General features: G+C 47.5%; 3 protein-coding genes across 3 annotated transcripts; 2 read left to right on the top strand and 1 right to left on the bottom strand.

Moving 5' to 3' along the window:
• The first annotated feature begins 2126 nt into the window (after nt 1–2126).
• LOC123052982 (26S proteasome non-ATPase regulatory subunit 11 homolog) lies at nt 2127–5010 on the top strand. The gene is made up of 2 exons (XM_044476348.1): nt 2127–2320; nt 3530–5010. Exon 2 carries the CDS (start codon nt 3542–3544, stop codon nt 4817–4819), a length of 1278 nt encoding a protein of 425 aa, XP_044332283.1. The 5' UTR covers nt 2127–2320; nt 3530–3541; the 3' UTR covers nt 4820–5010.
• A 225-nt stretch (nt 5011–5235) lies between these two features.
• Nucleotides 5236–7910, top strand: LOC123052981 (la-related protein 6C). The gene is made up of 9 exons (XM_044476347.1): nt 5236–5837; nt 5976–6070; nt 6165–6236; nt 6327–6406; nt 6511–6592; nt 6801–6848; nt 6947–7015; nt 7117–7245; nt 7346–7910. Exons 1-9 carry the CDS (start codon nt 5396–5398, stop codon nt 7670–7672), a joined length of 1344 nt encoding a protein of 447 aa, XP_044332282.1. The 5' UTR covers nt 5236–5395; the 3' UTR covers nt 7673–7910.
• Nucleotides 7911–8208: 298 nt separating this feature from the next.
• On the bottom strand, nt 8209–15124 carry LOC123052980 (uncharacterized). The gene is made up of 6 exons (XM_044476346.1): nt 10535–15124; nt 10288–10464; nt 10038–10220; nt 9798–9974; nt 9611–9727; nt 8209–9522 (listed from the first exon to the last, which is right to left on the bottom strand). Exons 1-6 carry the CDS (start codon nt 14927–14929, stop codon nt 8314–8316), a joined length of 6258 nt encoding a protein of 2085 aa, XP_044332281.1. The 5' UTR covers nt 14930–15124; the 3' UTR covers nt 8209–8313.
• Between the last annotated feature and the right edge of the window lie 3017 nt (nt 15125–18141).

Genomic DNA, 18141 nt, shown 5'->3' on the forward strand with positions numbered 1-18141 from the left:
AGCACTTCTCCCATTGCAAGAAAGATCAATCTAGTAGGCCAAACCAAACTGATAATTCGAAGAGACTTGCAAAGATAACCAATCATACATAAAAGAATTAAGAGAAGATTCAAATATTGTTCATAGATGATCTTGATCATAAACCCACAATTCATCGGATCTCGACAAACACACCGCAAAAGAAGATTACATCGAATAGATCTCCAAGAGAATCGAGGAGAACTTTGTATTGAGATCCAAAGAGAGAGAAGAAGCCATCTAGCTAATAACTATGGACCCGAAGGTCTGAGGTAAACTACTCACACATCATCGGAGAGGCTATGGTGTTGATGTAGAAGCCCTCCGTGATCGATGCCCCCTCCGGCAGGACGTCGGAAAAGGCCCCAAGATGGGATCTCACGGGTACAGATGGTTGCGGCGGTGGAATTAAGTTTTCGTGGTCGCTTCTGATGGTTTGGGGGTACATAGGTATATATAGGAGGAAGAAGTAGGTCGGTGGAGCCACGAGGGTGGTGGGCGCGCCTGGGGGGTTGCCTCGTGGCCGCCTCGTTGGTTGCTTGACGTCCACTCCAAGTCCTCTGGATCACGTTTGTTCCAAAAATCACGCTCCCGAAGGTTTCATTCCGTTTGGACTCCGTTTGATATCCTTTTTCTGCGAAACACCGAAATAGGCAAAAAAAAACAGCAATTTGGGCTGGGCCTCCGGTTAATAGGTTAGTCCCAAAAATAATATAAAAGTGTATAAATAAGCCCATTAAACATCCAAAACAGAATATATAATAGCATGAAACAATCAAAAATTATAGATACGTTGGAGACGTATCAACGGTCACCGGGGGCAACTGCAAAGTGGCTTGGGACATTGTGTGTGCTCCTTTCATCAATGGGGGCCTCGACTTCCTTCCACTCACGCAAATGAACCTTTGCCTTCTCCTCAAACACATCTCAAACTTGCACGACATTCAAACCACGAGAGAACCTTCCTACCCTGTCACCAAGTACGACTGGTCGAGCACCTATGACGTGGGCATGTCGGATAATCATCATACCCCTATTTGGCGTGACATCATGAAAGGGCTTGAGTTCTTTCGCTCCACCACCATGGTGCAGCTCGGCAACGGAGGCACTACCGCCTTCTGGCTCGACCTTTGGCTCGCTCAACCACCCAAACCATAGCCCAACTTTTTCCTGCATTGTACTCCCACTCCAACAGGATCCACACTTCTGTGGCGCGTGTTTTGGCTTCGAGCAACCTAACCTTGGACCTGGCCCCGCGGCTGTCCCATACGTCTGAATGCGAGCTTATTGAATTGCACAATGTTCTGGCTTCGGTAAGCGTTAATTTGCAGGTAGCTGACATGAGGATTTCGAGGGATGTAGGCAAAACGCTAACCACTAAGCTGGCATACCAAGCGATCTGGAAGACGTGACCCATCGACGCCATCGCCCCGACCATCTGGAGAAACTACGCCCCTAATAAATGTAGAATTTTTATCTGGCTTGCCAACAAAGACCGCTTGTTCACAAACGCGAGGCGCTTCAGACGGGGCATCGCCACTTCTGCCGCTTGCCCTTTCTGCAGCCAATATGAAACCATCGAACACCTACTCTTCGAATGCCGACATCTCGCTCCGCTTTGGGCGGAGCTGGACAACCTTTGTCATAATACACCATAGGGGATCCTGCATGCCTGGGACGGTGACTACAGGAACAAAATCCGCTCGACGGTTCTGCTCGCCGTCCTATGGAATATTTGGAAACGTCGAAACGCCAAGGTTTTCCGAGATCTACACCTCGAGCTCCACAATATTGCTAGTTCAGCTGCTGATGATCTTCGACTACGGTCCCATCGATGTAAGAATGCTCAAAAACAAATTATGCTTCGTGACTAGGGCTCCATGTCGTTCCACCTTACTGGGAGAATTTAGTCCCACGGCACAATGTAATTTTCTTTTCTTTCTTCTTCCCCTACACCCCATGTATTTCTGGTACCCCTGTGCTCTGTAACATCCCTGACGGTTGATAATAAAGGTTCAGACAGGCGTAAGCCCGTCGTTGACGCGTACAAAAAGAGAGTGTGGTTCAACTAAAAAAAAACTTGTGAAAAGGAGAAAAATCTGAGAGTCTAGCAATCGGGACCCGTTTGGCAGGGAGACGTAGCAAACACTTCCCCGTCCTCGACGCAAACTAGCAACCTCAAGAGAACAGACCAGCTTCTTCTCCAAGTCCAGTTCCTTCTACCCATTGGGCCGGCCGCCATTGAGAGTTTGCTTCCTCCGCTCCGTGTCATCTCTGCAGGAAATCCGCCATCGCTCGCCCGGTACTGCGGCCCCTCCCCCGTCCCTTCTTCTCTCGCCTTCCTCCCCCCATCTCCTAGATCCCGCCGTCCCAGTTAGGGTTGAGTCTTACTTTGGATTGGATAGTCCCGCCATGGCGAATTCGTGTCTTCATTTTGTAATGTCACTAGGATCCAGTTTCTTCGATTACAGTCGTGGTCCGGTGCTTCTGTTAGCTCGCACTGCTTGATTTGGTTTGAGGACGAGATCTGGCTCCTGAGGGCTCAAACGGAGCGATTCTTAAAGGGGGATTCTCAGTTCTAGGTTGTTCCATCTAAATATGGATTTGTTCGTTAGCTGACGAGCCAACTCGATTCGCAAAATACCCGTGGAACCTCACCGGATTGAGAAAAGGGGAATCATCAATTTGATTTAACGCCTTGTTGCTTTCCATCAAGAAATCTGTCAAACGCCATTAGCAACTTCTTTTTCTCACCTGTTGGCATTTGATGAGATATAGGCTGAAGGCTTGGGGTACAATGGCAATTTCGCCTAATTTTCTTAACTTTACTTACTGCATCTCACAAGTCTTTTACTTACTGTATCTCTCAACTCTAATCAGTATGCATGTCAGCCATGACGGTGGTAGGGTTTAGGCCATGCCCGCTACCAAGGTTTCGGTACATATGTTCTAATTTTCAAGTCTGCAATGTGATGTAGCTATTCCAAAATGCATAGGAGCTGACTTACCCTCTGAAACCTTAAGCTGTTCTTTTGCATTTTAAGTGGCTGATATTAGGATCTGTACAAGTATATCTGCATCTCAAATCCTAATGTTAGGCCTAGTTGAATAACTATGTCTTGAAACTAGTTTATTGAGCCATTGTACTGGCTGAGCTCCTCTTAATACATTCCTCTCCAGATGATTCAGTATAATGTTTGGTGTATTAACTAGATGTTTTGTTGGTTGCCAAAGATGGTGAATTTAGTGTCTGATCTTAGGTTCTGTATAAGTATATCTGTTTTTCATTCTCGACTTTGGGCCTCAGTAAATAACAAGGTGCTGCAACTAGTTGCGTACCAATTGAGCCATTAAAGCTGTTTATTTGGTTTATGTTGGCCGAGCTTCTCTTCATATTTATGCCCTCCAGATGCTCGAGTATTATGTGTTGTCCACTCTATTGGTTATTATTTACACTGCCTTCTTGGTCGACCTGATTTATATTTGAATAATCCATATCCTGTTGTGACAGGGTGTACTGACCATGTCTGCCATGCAATCATCGTATCTTCCTGCTACCACTGAGTCAATTGCAATGGCTCAGGAAGCTAAGGATGCTTCAGAGTCCATTTTAATCCTCTACCGTGTGCTTGAAGACCCGTCTTCTTCTTCAGATGCAGTTAGAACAAAAGAAGTTGCCATTACAAATCTGACAAACTATCTCACAAAAGAGAACAGAGCCGAGGAGCTTAGGAATCTGTTGACCCAGCTCAGGCCATTTTTCGCACTGATTCCCAAGGCAAAGACCGCAAAGATTGTACGTGGCATCATTGATGCCGTTTCCAAGATACCTGGAACATCTGATCTTCAGATCTCACTCTGCAAGGAGATGGTGGAATGGACACGGGCAGAGAAACGTACCTTCCTCAGGCAGCGTGTGGAAGCAAGACTAGCAGCCCTTCTTTTGGAAAGTCAGGAGTACACTGAAGCTCTTACCCTTCTTCCTGGTCTTATCAAGGAAGTGAGGAGGCTGGATGACAAGTTGCTTCTTGTTGACATTGACCTTCTGGAGAGCAAACTCCATTTCTCTCTAAGGAACCTTCCAAAGGCCAAGGCTTCTCTGACTGCCGCAAGAACTGCAGCGAATGCCATTTATGTTCCGCCAGCGCAGCAGGGCACTATTGACCTGCAGAGTGGAATCCTTCATGCCGAAGAGAAGGATTACAAGACCGCCTACAGTTACTTCTTTGAAGCGTTTGAAGGGTTTAATGCACTGGACGACCCTAAGGCCATCTTCTGCTTGAAGTACATGCTTCTGTGCAAGATAATGGTCAACCAAGCTGATGATGTTGCAGGAGTAATCTCGTCTAAGGCAGGCCTGAAGTATGTTGGTCCTGATGTGGATGCTATGAAAGCTGTTGCGGATGCCTACTCGAAACGATCTCTCAAGTACTTTGAAACCGCTCTTGGTGACTACAAGGCCCAGCTGGAGGAGGATCCTATTGTCCACAGGCACCTCTCGTCTCTGTATGATACCCTCCTGGAGCAGAACCTGTGCAGGCTGATTGAAGCCTACTCAAGGGTGGAGATTGCGCACGTAGCAGAGATGATCGAGCTGCCAATCGAGCATGTTGAGAAGAAGCTGTCACAGATGATCCTGGACAAGAAATTCGCAGGGACTCTGGATCAGGGTGCGGGCTGCCTCATCATCTTCGAAGACGCCAAGACGGAGGCGATCTTCCCTGCTACGCTCGAAACAATTTCGAATGTGGGGAAGGTTGTCGAGAGCCTTTACATGAGGTCAGCAAAGATCATGGCTTGAGGAGATGTTTTGTTCCCCAGTTAAATCTTACACTTGAGCTCTGCTAGAGTCTCCAGGACATGAAATGCCTGTGTGTTGCCATTATTTATTGCTTGCAAATTGTCTTCTGTTAGCTCTATAAAATGTCTATGTCTGCGTGATGGAAATACAGTTAGCACTTGCTGATATGAACCATTTCCGTTCTAGTGCAATGTTCTGTTGTTTTTGGCTTTTTGTGTGTGTGTGTGTGTGGGTGCTGGTGCAACGTTGCAGATTCACTGCAGTAATGCAAGATTAGCTTTGCTTGTTTGGTGAAAGGGGTTAGTGGCGATTGAGGTGGCAGATTAGTGGAGGCGCAGGTCCAAATTAGCAGGGAGATTTAGGGGCCCTAGATGTAAGCGGAGTCCCTCATTGGGGTCAAGGGTCAAGGGCGGGAGAAGACGAGACATGCGGGCGTGCAGTGCATGCGTGCGCGGGAGAAGCGGCCATGAAACGCACAGACCAACCATTCCTCCTTCCCCCACCCGCCTTTATATAGGCTCGCCGCGCCGGCCACGATCCATCCGTCATTCCTGGGTCACCACCTGACCGCCAGCCATGGCCGCCGCGAAGGAGAGCAGCCCTGACCCCGACGCCAGCGCCACCGCCGCCGCGGCGCCGCCCACGCCCATGTCGGCACCGGCGTCCTTCAAGTTCAACGTGCACGCGCCGGAGTTCGTGCCCATGTCGCCCACCGCCACGCCCATGTCCGCGCCGGCGGGCGGGTACTACTCGCCCTTCCTGCAGATGCAGCCGGCGCCCGACTGGAGCTTCCTCCATGACCACGAGCCCGTCTTCTTCATGCCCGACTTCGCGCACGCCAAGTTCGCCGCCGCCGCTGCCGCCGCCAGCAACAGCGCCCAGGCCAAGGGCACCGGCGGCGGCGGAGCCGACGTCGCGCAGAAGATCGTCAAGCAGGTCGAGTACCAGTTCAGCGACATTAACCTGGTCGCCAACGAGTTCTTGCTCAAGATCATGAACAAGGACTCCGAAGGCTACGGTAAGCACAAGAAACAATGTTCATTCACAGGAGATTGTACGTAGTATTTCATTCTTCTGCAGCGCAGCGAAAGAGTACTACAGTATAAAACATTCATTCAGACTAAGCTAGACATATTATTTCTTTACATGCATACAGTTCCCTTGTCAGTCATTTCATCATGGAAGAAGATCAAGTCTCTGGGAGCAACCAACCAGATGCTGGTCAAGGCTCTCCGCACCTCCACAAAGCTTGTAACTAAGCTGCTCCTTGCAATCTATAGCCATTGTTTGTTGCACCTAGCAGATGAAGCATCCTTCTCACAGGATAATGAAATTTTGGCTGCAGATTGTGAGCGATGATGGGAAGAAAGTTCGGCGCAGGCAGCCCTTCACCGAGAAGCACAAGGAAGAACTTCAGGTCACTGACTTGCAAAGACTCCATCTCATCTCCAGCATGGTCTGCCCACCCACCCACAACTGAACCACCTTCTTTTTTTTGTCTGCGCAGTCTCGGATGATCATAGCGGAGAATTTGCCAGAGGACTCATCAAGAAACAGCCTCGAGAAGGTCTTCAGTGTCGTTGGAAGGTCAGAAAAGGCAACTAATTCCCCACAGTTTGCAAATTGTCGACAAATAAACGTATGTAGGAACTGATGACGTCCATTAACGATGTAACTGGCATGCCAACCAGTGTGAAGAACATCAAGATATGCCACCCCCAAGAGCCTAGCTCAGCCAGGGCTTCCAAGTCAGACACACTAGTGAGTAACAAGGTATTTATTTCACCTCTTCAACTCAACTCAACTCAACTCTTAGTGCACCACCAGAGAATCTATATGTGTCACAATCATCATACCATCTAAGGCTCATTGTGTAGATTGACAAGTTCCATGTTTGCCTAGATCAGGTCCAGAACAGTAAACATTGTTTTTTCTCAGCAAAAATATGTTGTAACTATTTTACCTTGTGCTCTTGTGGAAGATGCATGCTTTAGTCGAATATGAGACCTCACAGCAAGCTGAGAAAGCAGTGAGTATTTACCACCACAGTACTGGTCATTTTTTTCAGGTCATTGGCTCTTCATGTAGTTAGACTGATGGGTGCACCTTCAAAATAATTCCTGACAGGTAGAGAAGCTAAACGATGAGCGGAACTGGAGGAAAGGCCTCCGCGTGCGCACAGTACTCAGGCGCTCTGTAAGAACCCTCTTCTTACAAATCAGTATTCATCTGCAGGCAATGCAGCATCAGCTAGCTACTCATATCTGTTTCACTGCAACTCCATGATTTTGTCACAGCCCAAGTCAGTAATGAGGCTGAAGCGGCCTGATTTCGACCACTATGCTGGTTCCGATGACGAATCGCCACACTCACAGGTGTCATCCGACTCCCCAACTTCAGAAGCTATCCATTCACCTGAAGCTCATGTAAGCACATCACTGGCTACAGTTCCAGTGCTGATTTCCATTCAGTTGGACAGGCAGTTGTTCAAGGTTTCTTGTCTCATGCAAACTGCCAATTTCACAGCCAGAGGATCACCAGAGTGGGGCCAAGAAAGGGTGGGCAAGAGGGCGAGGGAAGCTCCATATCGTGGCACCGCACAGCCCGCAGTCTGCTCCCGCGGGAGCAGTCGGCCACTTTGACACATCGAGCCCTCGCCAGGCGTCCCAGAAATGCCCATTGAGCCCCAGGCAGGTTTCTCAGAAGTGCCCATTCAGCCCCAGGCAGCCTCCCCAGGGCCCGAGGATGCCCGACGGGACACGTGGGTTCACAATGGGCCGGGGGAAGCCAGCGGCATCATCCGTGGCAGCCCGGACGGTTGCTGCTCCTCCTCCGGCTCCTGTTCTTGTCTAGTTCAGTTCCTGCAGGTTAACTGCTACCTATAGTGTATTTCTGAGCAATGAACTCTGTATCTCTATAGATACAAGTGGTTGACGAGCCTTTTTTTCTTACCTTCCTTTTTTAAGACCCTATAAATAAAACTGGCTGGGTGTTGCCGTATTTAAATGCAAGGTTGTAATTTTTTTACTGTTTCACGGAAAGTATGAGATCTTTTTAAAGTAACAGCTGAAAGAATGCTTGGTGATGAGTATTTGCCTTGGTTTCATCGTTGCAAGCTATAACAGAGCTACAAGTTACTTATAAGTCATACTACGTGGTTACACACCCGGAATTTTATGAGAAACTAACTTTGCACCAAAAACTACCAGCCAATTCGTCTTCTCAACTGGATCAATTTAGGCAGGTTAAAATTCAGTCACTACACATGAACTTCTGGAGGTTTATTTTATTTAGATTGCAACTCTCACCTTCATTCAGGAAAGCAAAGAATTTAAGTAAACTTCACCCAAGAGAAAAGGTGCGTACCGACCTTCATGAGAGTCAACACAAACGAAACAAACTAGCGTGCATTGGTCTTTGATCTCACAAAGGAAGTACAGTTCTACATGAAATTTTATGCTAACCTATCATTTATCATGGAGCTAATTAAAAGGTCAATGCCTTTTTGATCTGGAAATAACCTCACCAACATGATCCATGTTCATCACTTGTCTCTGCATGCTAGCAATCTGTGCCTTCAGTATTCTGATCTCCATCTCCATCCTAGTTTTCTCAGCACTGCGAGCATTTTGCACATCTTCTAAAATATTAAGTGCATATTGCTCTTGTCTCCATCGAGGCGTCTCTTCTGGTGGACCTGTCACCAACTCCAGTGCACGATCTCTTCCACAAACCCTCCCAGTATCATGCAATGGAACTTTGATATCCTTGCTGACTGAAACTGGTTCCAGAGCTCCATGTCGAGAATAATACCCAGCATTGTTTATATGTGTACTCTTTGATGGATCAGAACGAATTCTTTCCTGATATACTGTGATGTCTTTCAGATAGACAGATATACTGCTACTATGTATTCTCCTGCCCTCTTCAATACTTGGTCGGCCAAATTTACTGGTTTGGCAACCTGTGTTTACTGGATCAGAAACATGCTTCCCATAGTTTTTTATCGATTCTTCAGCCCCTTTGTTATTATTCTCACCCTGGTGATCCATACCTGAAGGAGCAATTGAAGCACTCTCTGGGTAGGTCTGCTCTTGTTCAGACGCTTCATCATTTTCTATACCAGTGGACAACTCTGTCTTATTCTCTAAAATTTCTTGTTTCACTTCTATCTCATGTTCAAACTCTGATTGAAGAGCCCCCTTGGACTCTTTTCTTGCAGTTTGATTCCATCCAGAGCCTTCAACATCTGATTTATTGTGGTCTCCCAATGGCACACATTTCTGCTGGTTTTGGGAAGAAACTTTATCCTCTGCCATATTAACAGCTTGTGTACAAAGAGCATCATTATTCATTTGCGTTGCCCCACCAGGTTTCGCTTCACAACATTCAGGTGCATCTGTGTTAACCAACATTCTCCCTGTGTTCTCATCCGTTGTTCTCTCGTCCTGCTTCTCCAGCACCGCCGGTTCCTGTGGATCTGATTTATTGTGGTCTCCCAATGGCACACATTTCTGCTGGTTTTGCAAGGAAATTTTATCCTCGGCCATATTAACAGCTTGTGTACAAAGAACATCATTACTCATTTTCAAGGTCCCATCAGGTTTCGCTTCACCACATTCAGGAGCATCTGTGTCAACCAACATTCTCCCTGTGTTCTCATCTGTTGTTCCCTTGTCCTGCTTCTCCAGCACCACCGGTTCCTGTGGACAATATCCATCAGATTCTACTAGTATATGTATATAGAGACCCACATGCAAGGGGTGGGGTTAGGGATCAAAGCTCCATTACTTTCTCCATGCATAAATCCCACTGGTTCCGTGTTCCCACGTCACCACTATCATTGGCGCTCATGTCTTCCAAGATCCTCCCATCTCCAACACCATTGTCCTGTTTGTCCTGCCTTGCCTGAAAATGTAAAACAGCCTTGTCAGATTGAATTAGTTAACTCAGATGGCCATCCTAAAGTTGTACTTGCCTCCTCACTGCTGCACGCTTCCATATTTTGTATTCCTTCAACACAATTAGCCTTGTTAACATCCACGATAACCACAGTGGTATCTGCTCCACCACCACCAAGTGTATCGACTACTGCCAAGGGTCTTGCATTTCCTTCTGTGATTATACACCCCAATTCTTTTTCCGATGCTTGTTCCTGCATAAGAGTATGATCAGATTCCACCAATCAAAGAAAACATTATATTGTCAGTAGACTCACTTCCTTCATGTCCAAATGCTCCTGATTCTGTATTCCTTTGGTAGACAGGACCTCATTAATTTTGGTCTCAGGTGAATCAGCTTGAAACTCACAGCACCCAAGCGTAATGTCATCTCCTAACATTGCCATTTTCTTGTTCTCGATTGTAGGTCCTAAATCTTGTCTTTCCTCCGTTGTTTGTTGCTACAAAAGATCAACTATCAGGACTCGGAAAAGATATTTCAGATGGAGATTCTGCAAGTGCACTCACCTTGTCCAAGTCCAAAGCCTCCTGGTTCTGAATTTCGACTGTAGACCAAGTTTCATCAACCTCCATAAGAATCAAATCATTAGATCCATCTCCTACCATATGGCTGTCTTCCAATATTTGTGTCTCCTTATTTGTGAATATTATTCCACACTCATGTATCTGTTTAATAGACACTTCCTGCAAAAGAGAACAGTCATATTAACTACCCTACCAGTTAATACAGTAAAAGATTTACAACCATACTCACCTCATGCATGTCCAAAGTTTTGTGGTCATCTACTCTTTGAATCTCCATAGCAGCTCCATCAGACAATGATTCCCTATCATTTATCAACCCAACATCCTGAAGGCAGTGCTTCTCCGTCATGCCTTCGACAGGAACTTCCATCTGCCCTTCTTTTGATTGTGTGATGGCTGGGCTACATAACAAACTATTGATTGAATTCTTTAAAGATTCCACTGTATCGTTGTCAAATTCTTTTTCCTGTTCTTGAGTGATATCTTTGGGATTTTCCTCAACACCTATCCTTGTGAGTGTTTTGCTTTGTCCATCCACCTGCTCCACTAGAGTAATTTCTTCAATGTAGTTGTACATATATCCTGCTGTCAGTGCTTCCCCTTGTTGTTCTTCTGCCTGTTTAACCCCAAGAGCATCCTTAGTATTCTCCTCGGTATCTTCCGCCCTTAACTCCTTGCATTCCTCCCCTTCTTCTCGTTTCACTTGGTAAACCTCTTTGGACCCATCGACTTCTTTCTCTGGTAAATCCAAGCCACCTGTATTGGGCTTTTGCTTTGCATCTTTCTCAATTGGTGCCTCATTGTTTATGTTCGCGTGCTTTCCTTGTGGAACTTCCACATTATCTTCTTCAATATCTTTCTTGGCCTGCTTTGCATCTTTCTCAATTGGTGCCTCATTGTTTATGTCCGCGCGCTTTCCTCGTGGAACTTCCGCATTATCTTCTTCAATATCTTTCTTGGCCAAGCACCTGGTTTCGTCCCTTGCTGGAAGGTCTATTTGCAGGATGCTGTCGGGCCTATCATTGCCCCTCATGGTCCCATTGGCTTGTTCTACTTTCGCATTCACTTCGGGTACTGCCTTGACCTTATCATCAGTACTTTCCTCCATTGGCCCATGAGTGCCATCAATCCCTATACTTCTCAATTCAGAACTTTCTTCAAACTGCTTGTCTGCAACTCCCTTAATCAAAACCTTTGTATGTTTGGTTTCTGCATGCTCTACATCAAAAACTTCCTGAAGCTTACCATCAGTATCTTCCTCCCTTGGCTTATGAGTTCCTTTTATTTTTGTACTTTGTATATCAAAAACTTCATCAAACTTCTCATCTGCATCTTCCTTCATCAAATTCTTTACCTCTTCCATTTCTGCATGTGTTATACCAGGAAACTCTGCTAGCTTATCATCATCATTGTTCTCTATGAGCTCCCTAGCCTTTTCCGCTTCTGCATGTGCCCCTTCAAGAACATCTCCAGGCTCCTCAACAGTATCTCTCCCTGTTAATCTCTTACCGTCATCCGTATCTGCATGCCCTGCTTCTGTAGCTTCCTCAGGTTTCTCAGTATCAAACTGTGCACGCATCTCTGCCTCTGCAATGTCTACATCCTCTACTTCAGCAACTTCATTGTGCCCCTCATTTGCACCTCCATTTGCCATAGTATTAATTTGCACCTGTTCTGCATCCTCTACTTCTGCAACTTTCTTGTGCACATCTTCAGCGTCTTTCTGTGTTAGATTCAGAGCTTTATCCACGTCTGCACTCCCTTCTTCAGGAACACCCAAAAGAACTGCAGCCATATTAATGCCAGTGACCACTGCCTCCACTGTTTGAGGAACATTTTCGTGTTCACCTTCATTGTCTTTTTCCACAAGAGTAATGTCTTCTCCACATTCTACAATGTCAACTGGAGGAGCTTCCTGAGGCTTCTGCTCGCTATCTTTCATAGCCATCTGATTGCTTTCTCCTCCAATCTCTTCTTTACAGGAAATCTCCCTCTCCTCATCGGCGACAAAATCTAAAGCGGCTTCTTCATCATTTGTTGCCACTCCAGCAGCAGCACAAGTATCCTCCATTATACATGACAATCCAACACATTCACCAACATCATTTGCCTGCTGAACTGGAAGTATTTCCTCAGGCAAAGCCACTGTCTCCTGAGGATTGTTCGTAACACCTGCATAGGCTCCTTGTTTGCTCCCTGACAAGACTCCAATAGAATGACTTGTTCCCTCCCCATCCCTTCCAACTCCTTCTGAAACTACGGCACCTTCAATAGCTACCGCTACATTACCCTTTTCTTCTATGTCATTCGTGACAAGAGCAACGGCTTCAAGTCTATTTGACATACCACGATACTCGTCAACTGCAAGTTTGGCTTTCTTCTCCAATTCCTGAGTAACAATGGTGCCTTCGTCTGGTCTACCTGTAGCCTCAAGACGCTTGTCTTCAAGAAGATTGACTATTTTTTCCTCCATCATCACAGCATCGCCTCCTTCAGGTGCACTGGAGAAATTTGCGGGCTTATCAACTGTGATAGCTTCCTCTATGACATCCTCACTGAAATCAATATCAGTCAAGAGATCACTGTATTCTTCTCTCTCCATAGACACTGAAGGTTTAACCTCCTCAGGCATATTAGGGATAGCAGGAGGTTCCCCTCTGATCAGCTCACTGGTATTTTTCAAAATCTGGTCACTCCATTCATCCTTGGCATCTTCACTGAATGTAGAGATTTCAGTTGACACCACTGTCTCGTCAAAACATGGCTCATTCACTAAATGATCTACATCACCTGCCATAGAGCCCTTCAAATACACACCTTTGTACTTTGTCCCAACCAGAGACTTAGCCATGAAGATCCCATCATCTCCCCTACCCAGATTCATATCCCTATCCTTCCTCAGATTTACAGTAGGAGTTGGCACCTGCTTCCTTGGCACAAGAAGTACAATATCATCTCTAGTCCCAGCACTAGCTGACAGGGACTTGTCTGATCCAGCAACAGATTTTGGCGAGGATCCCCTTTTGCAGCTGCCACCACTCGTTCCACTGCTCCCATTCCTTCCGGCTGCAAGCCAATCCGACAGCTTCGCATCATACAACTCCTCAAGTTTTCGCTTTTTATCATTATTAGGGGAGATTCGAGCCTTCTTCATTTTCCGCTCCCTCTCTGCTTCGGCTTCCATGGCTGCCCGTGTCTTCTTCACCTTACGCTTGGAAAGCTTCCCTTCCACAGAAATGCTTCCTGCCCCAACATCAAGGTCAGGTGGCAATGGCTGCGTCCACCACTCTGCATACCGAGCCGTGACTCCTGGTTCAGAGCAAGGGGTAAAGATGGCTACGTCCTTCCCCTCCAAATCGTAGGTCTCCCATGCAACCCCCCAATCCTCATTTGCTCGGCGAACATCCCCAGGCACATCTTGGTCCAGTCCAAACTGCATTGCAACGCGGTGTGGGAGGTACTGCTCAATGCAATCCATCCCCACTAGCTCACAAGCATGCAGGCAATGCGCGAGTGAAATCAATTCCTCATCTTCGTTTATATCACTGCCACGAACCCACCCGCTATGATCCTTGCATGCTTGCTCCGAGCTGGTATAGGGCCGCCATAAAAAGTTCTTCCCCGAATTGAGGACCTCGCGGATCATCATTGGATTCATCTTCTTGCTCACATCATGCCAGCTAGCAGCCCTTGGCTCGCCATCCTTGATGAGGTTGGGCTTTCCATCCCAGAGTACAGGGAACCGCTCCCACATCCATAACTGAAGGATGTAGAGGGGCGCATGAACTGACAAGGGAGACAGCAACTCTGCATTGCCGCCTGTTGCGCCTGCGGCCACCAAGTAAGTCTTCATCTCACGCAGGTCCCGATACAGGGACGCGAGCACGGCTGGCCCAAGGGCGACGCGGTCACCGCGCGCCATGCGGACAGCAAGCGGGAAGAGGGACTGGCGCATGGTGGACTCCGGGTGGCCTGGGAGCACGAAGCGCGTGAGCCAGAGCGCAAGGAAGGCGGCGTGCTCGATGACGGCGTCCATGTCCGTGTCCGTGAGGAAGTGCTTCATCCAGGCGGCGTGGTGCGCCTTCTTGCAGGCGCTCCGGTTGAAGTCGAGGCGCACCCCGTTGAGCGCCGCCTCGTCCGGGCGCCACTGGTGCGGCAGCGGCGCGGGCACGGGGGAGCCGTCGGGGGGGAAGCCCCCGAGCACGGCGACGTCCTCGAGAGTGATGGTGGCCTCGCCCCAGGGGAAGACGAAGGTGCTGGTGGAGGGGGACCAGAAGGAGGCGAGGTGGAGCACGGCGGAGGCGTCCCTCTTGATCCTGTAGGTGGAGGCGAGGACGGCGTCGAAGATCCCAAGTTCCCGCCAGAGGCGCTCGTGGATCGGGCGTAGCTTGGCGACCCAGAGCTCCCAGTGGCGCGGGGCGCCGAGCCAGCCCCTGAAGGCGACGCGGAACTCGGCGGTGGTGGCAGCGGAGGGAGGGGGAGGCGGGCGGAAAGGGGGCGGGCCAGGGGCACGGTCGATAGGGAGGAGGACGTGGGCCAGGCGGCGCTGAGGAGCGCCGCCGTCCGAGTGCATGTCCATGGGGAGCTCCTGGACAAGAAGGAGCTCGTCGTCGGAGGAGGACATGGCGACGGCGACGGCGATGCCGGTGGCGTCCCTTAGAAGAAGATTCGTGGGTTTAGTGTGGGGGGTTAGATCAGTGGATGAACAATGGATAGATCAGAGGATGCATCTTCGTCTTGGTCTTGAATGACCCAATTCCTCTCCCCTCACGGGCTGACAGCCAGTCTTCTGCTCCCGCTTGGGTCATTGGTAATGGTGCCATCCGAGGCACTTTCAATTCTGCTTTAATCTGTCAAAAGGAATCTTCTTTTTTCATGAGAGGTGATCTTATCATTTATTTATTTCCTTCTGTTTTGCAGACGCAAATGCGCAGTTATTTGTCCCTGCACTAATGCTTTTCATGTGTGCCTTTTCCATACAAGTATGTTTTTCATAATCTTCCATTCTTTGAAATGATTTTTTTCTCTCGAGTATTTTAGATTTATAAGTTTTTCCCCTGATGATTACATTAACAACACGTTTGGTAATATTTGGGAAGGGGAGTGGGTGTTTAGTGTAGCGAGTTCTATTGAGATTAGACATATGATGAGTCGTTTTATTACCAATCCACTATTTGGCACGTGATAGGAATTATATGTGAGAATTTGAGGAGAATTTGTATTCCCTTGTTTGGTTGACGAGGGACTGGATCAGAGAAGTGAACATAAGTTATGATGAAGGCTTAAGATTACCGGCGGCTAGGGTTACACCTTCCCTCCAAACAACTCCAGCGAGCCCGTAAATTAGTCTCCCCTCTGCCCGCCGCTCCGGCGGCTGGCTGCAGGGAGGAGAATTACGGTGCCTTGACTCCGGCTAACAGTTTAGGTTAGGATTTTTAGTCCTCGCGGGGGCGGCGTTCAGGTGGATGGCGGTGCTTCTTCTTCGAGTTGGTCTTCCTGGCTTCGATCCACCTCGAGTTCGTCCAACTAGACGGAACCGACAGAGCTCCGGCATATATTCCTACCATCTCCTTGGGTTGGTGAGGTTAGGGTTTCTTGTCGTACGTGAGCGTCGGCAGGATTTGATGTCAGGCACTTCGGATCGATTCAAGGGTTCAACGACGATGACTGGAACTCCTAGGCGCTGGTCCTTAGAAGCACGTGCACGAAGACTTCGCGGCTGACATCGACAAGGTCAGGCCGGCCCCTGTAAGGGAGCGGCGATAACTGCGCATTGGCGGCTCGTTCTGGCGGCAGTAGTGGTCGTTCGATGGTCCAGAGACTTCAATGTAGTTCTTCTTATGTTTGGGGTGTTTGCACTTTCCATGAACTTTTGTAGTAAGATATGAATTGCCTTTTTCACAAAAAGGGTTAAGTTTGACTTGCTAAAGCAATTCCCTCCCAACTCCCACCCCTCCCCTCTTAATAAAACGGTGGGAGTTGGAGTCTCAAGTCCCATGCCTATTCCTCTATAAGTTCTCAATCCCCCTAGCCAAACAATAGATTTGAAATCTCGTACTCCTTTAATTCCCATTCACTAACTCTGATTACCCCCAACCAAACATGTTGTAAGGGTTAGTGATACATTTTTACTGGGATGGCTTGATTTTTTGCCCGACAAAACAACAATAGGAGGAAGAGAGGCTCTTCCTTAGCTATTGCGCTACTTCAAATATATGAGAGAACATGTCTCGGCATGATGTTTTTTCAATGCGGCGCCTCGTCGTCATCGGGTGTCTACTTTGCATGCTCACCTTGTTGTTTGCAGTTCCCCGGTTCCACTGACTTATCACTGCCGGAGTTCAAATGTCAATGTATGGCCTCCTCCCAAATGACGCCTCTTTGTGTGGCTATTCAACAAGAACCACCTCCACATCTTCGATCAACTTCTCGCTTGACAATGGATGAACTTGTATCTGCCAGTATGTTGGTGCAAACCTCGTGATGGCGCATCACTTCATAATCTCATGTTCGTTAGGATGACAAACAGGCGTGTTTGGTAACGCAGAGCTTCTGCATATCCAAAGCCATATCAAATTGTCCTCCATTATCCACCCGCGAAGATATCCATGGGGGCACAATTTCTACCTATGTTTGTACCTACCGAATATCCATGTAGCAAATACAAAATAACAGAAACACAAATTTGTACATTTGCAACAATGGTGAATAAAAGTCCTAACCAAATGGTACAAAAGCCTCACTAGCATTTGCAAGCATGCCACAAGGGAGCGGTAGTCGGTCATAGGGAGAAGGATGACTAGGTGAGGGTTAGATTAGGTCATGGGGTTTGGTCTTTGGAGACTAGGGCCATGATTTGGATTGTCAGTGGTTTGGGCCACTAACATGTGGGCTTCACCCATTAGATGGGTATCCATGGAGCTAAATCATTACCCACAGTCTCTAAACTTGTATTCAGCGAGCACAATAACCACAAGCTACGTAAACCTATGGATAATATTACCACCTTAGCTATACATGGTCCTGACCAATTCGAGTTGGGATGGCCTCCTCGTCTCACATTCTAATAGCATGTGTTCCTATACTCAATTTTCTCATATTTTTGGGTTAACTATTGCTTATTAATTAGTGTTTTCTCAACAGATGCCTTGGCTATGAAGAGTTCAGGCAAATATCTTAAAGAGGTATGGTTTACAACACAACTTCATGTTTTTGCAAGATCAGTGCGAAAAGGCACCACGCCTTCTCCCAATGTGGGTGGGAGAAAGATCACAAAGAGAAGGGCTAACCCTAGGGGCTATAGGATGAAAGCCAGAAATAGAAGAGAGCAAGTTTAGAAAGTGTAGGATCGGTTGGAGTCTAGAGGGAGTGAATAGACTACTAAAAACTATCGTATCACAACTGAGAGGACTTTACAAATGTTATTTCTTAGCAAATTATAAGTGTCAGAGTTGCTTCTCACAGATCCCTCTATAGGGTACTCTGGCCAGTCAAGTAGATCGGATGGGAAACAGGGGAGAGGGTTGACCCAGGTTTAGGCCCTCACAGAGGATGTAAAACCCTGCTTCCTGCTTGGTTGTATGGATTGACTATCAGGGTTAAAAAGATGATTGAAGGATTCAGTATCAACTCTAGGGTTTTTATCGACTAGCTAGCCCCTACATGTATGGGTGTCGGGGTCTAGGGTTACATGATCCTAGTCAGTTAGGATTGCAGAGGGGGTCCTTCCAAACGATGGCTTCTTTCTTGTGTACTCCAAGACCCCTAAACCCTTATCTTCAACATTGGCAAGGAAGAGAGGCAGTCATTAATAAGGCAGACCCTGCTAGTGGACGA

Source organism: Triticum aestivum, chromosome 2D (assembly GCF_018294505.1).
Source record: "Triticum aestivum cultivar Chinese Spring chromosome 2D, IWGSC CS RefSeq v2.1, whole genome shotgun sequence".
Taxonomy (NCBI): Eukaryota; Viridiplantae; Streptophyta; class Magnoliopsida; order Poales; family Poaceae; genus Triticum; species Triticum aestivum.

Excerpts from the sequence above, each read along its gene's own strand:
- LOC123052980 (XM_044476346.1), bottom strand. The coding sequence starts at position 14,929 with ATGTCCTCCTCCGACGACGAGCTCCTTCTTGTCCAGGAGCTCCCCATG. Across the intron at positions 9,728-9,797 it reads AAGCGTGCAGCAGTGAGGAG|GCAAGGCAGGACAAACAGGA; the intron begins GCAAGTACAACT and ends TTACATTTTCAG. Across the intron at positions 9,523-9,610 it reads GGGATTTATGCATGGAGAAA|GAACCGGTGGTGCTGGAGAA; the intron begins GTAATGGAGCTT and ends TATTGTCCACAG.
- LOC123052981 (XM_044476347.1), top strand. The coding sequence starts at position 5,396 with ATGGCCGCCGCGAAGGAGAGCAGCCCTGACCCCGACGCCAGCGCCACC. Across the intron at positions 6,071-6,164 it reads TCCGCACCTCCACAAAGCTT|ATTGTGAGCGATGATGGGAA; the intron begins GTAACTAAGCTG and ends TTTTGGCTGCAG. Across the intron at positions 6,407-6,510 it reads GTCTTCAGTGTCGTTGGAAG|TGTGAAGAACATCAAGATAT; the intron begins GTCAGAAAAGGC and ends CATGCCAACCAG.
- LOC123052982 (XM_044476348.1), top strand. The coding sequence starts at position 3,542 with ATGTCTGCCATGCAATCATCGTATCTTCCTGCTACCACTGAGTCAATT.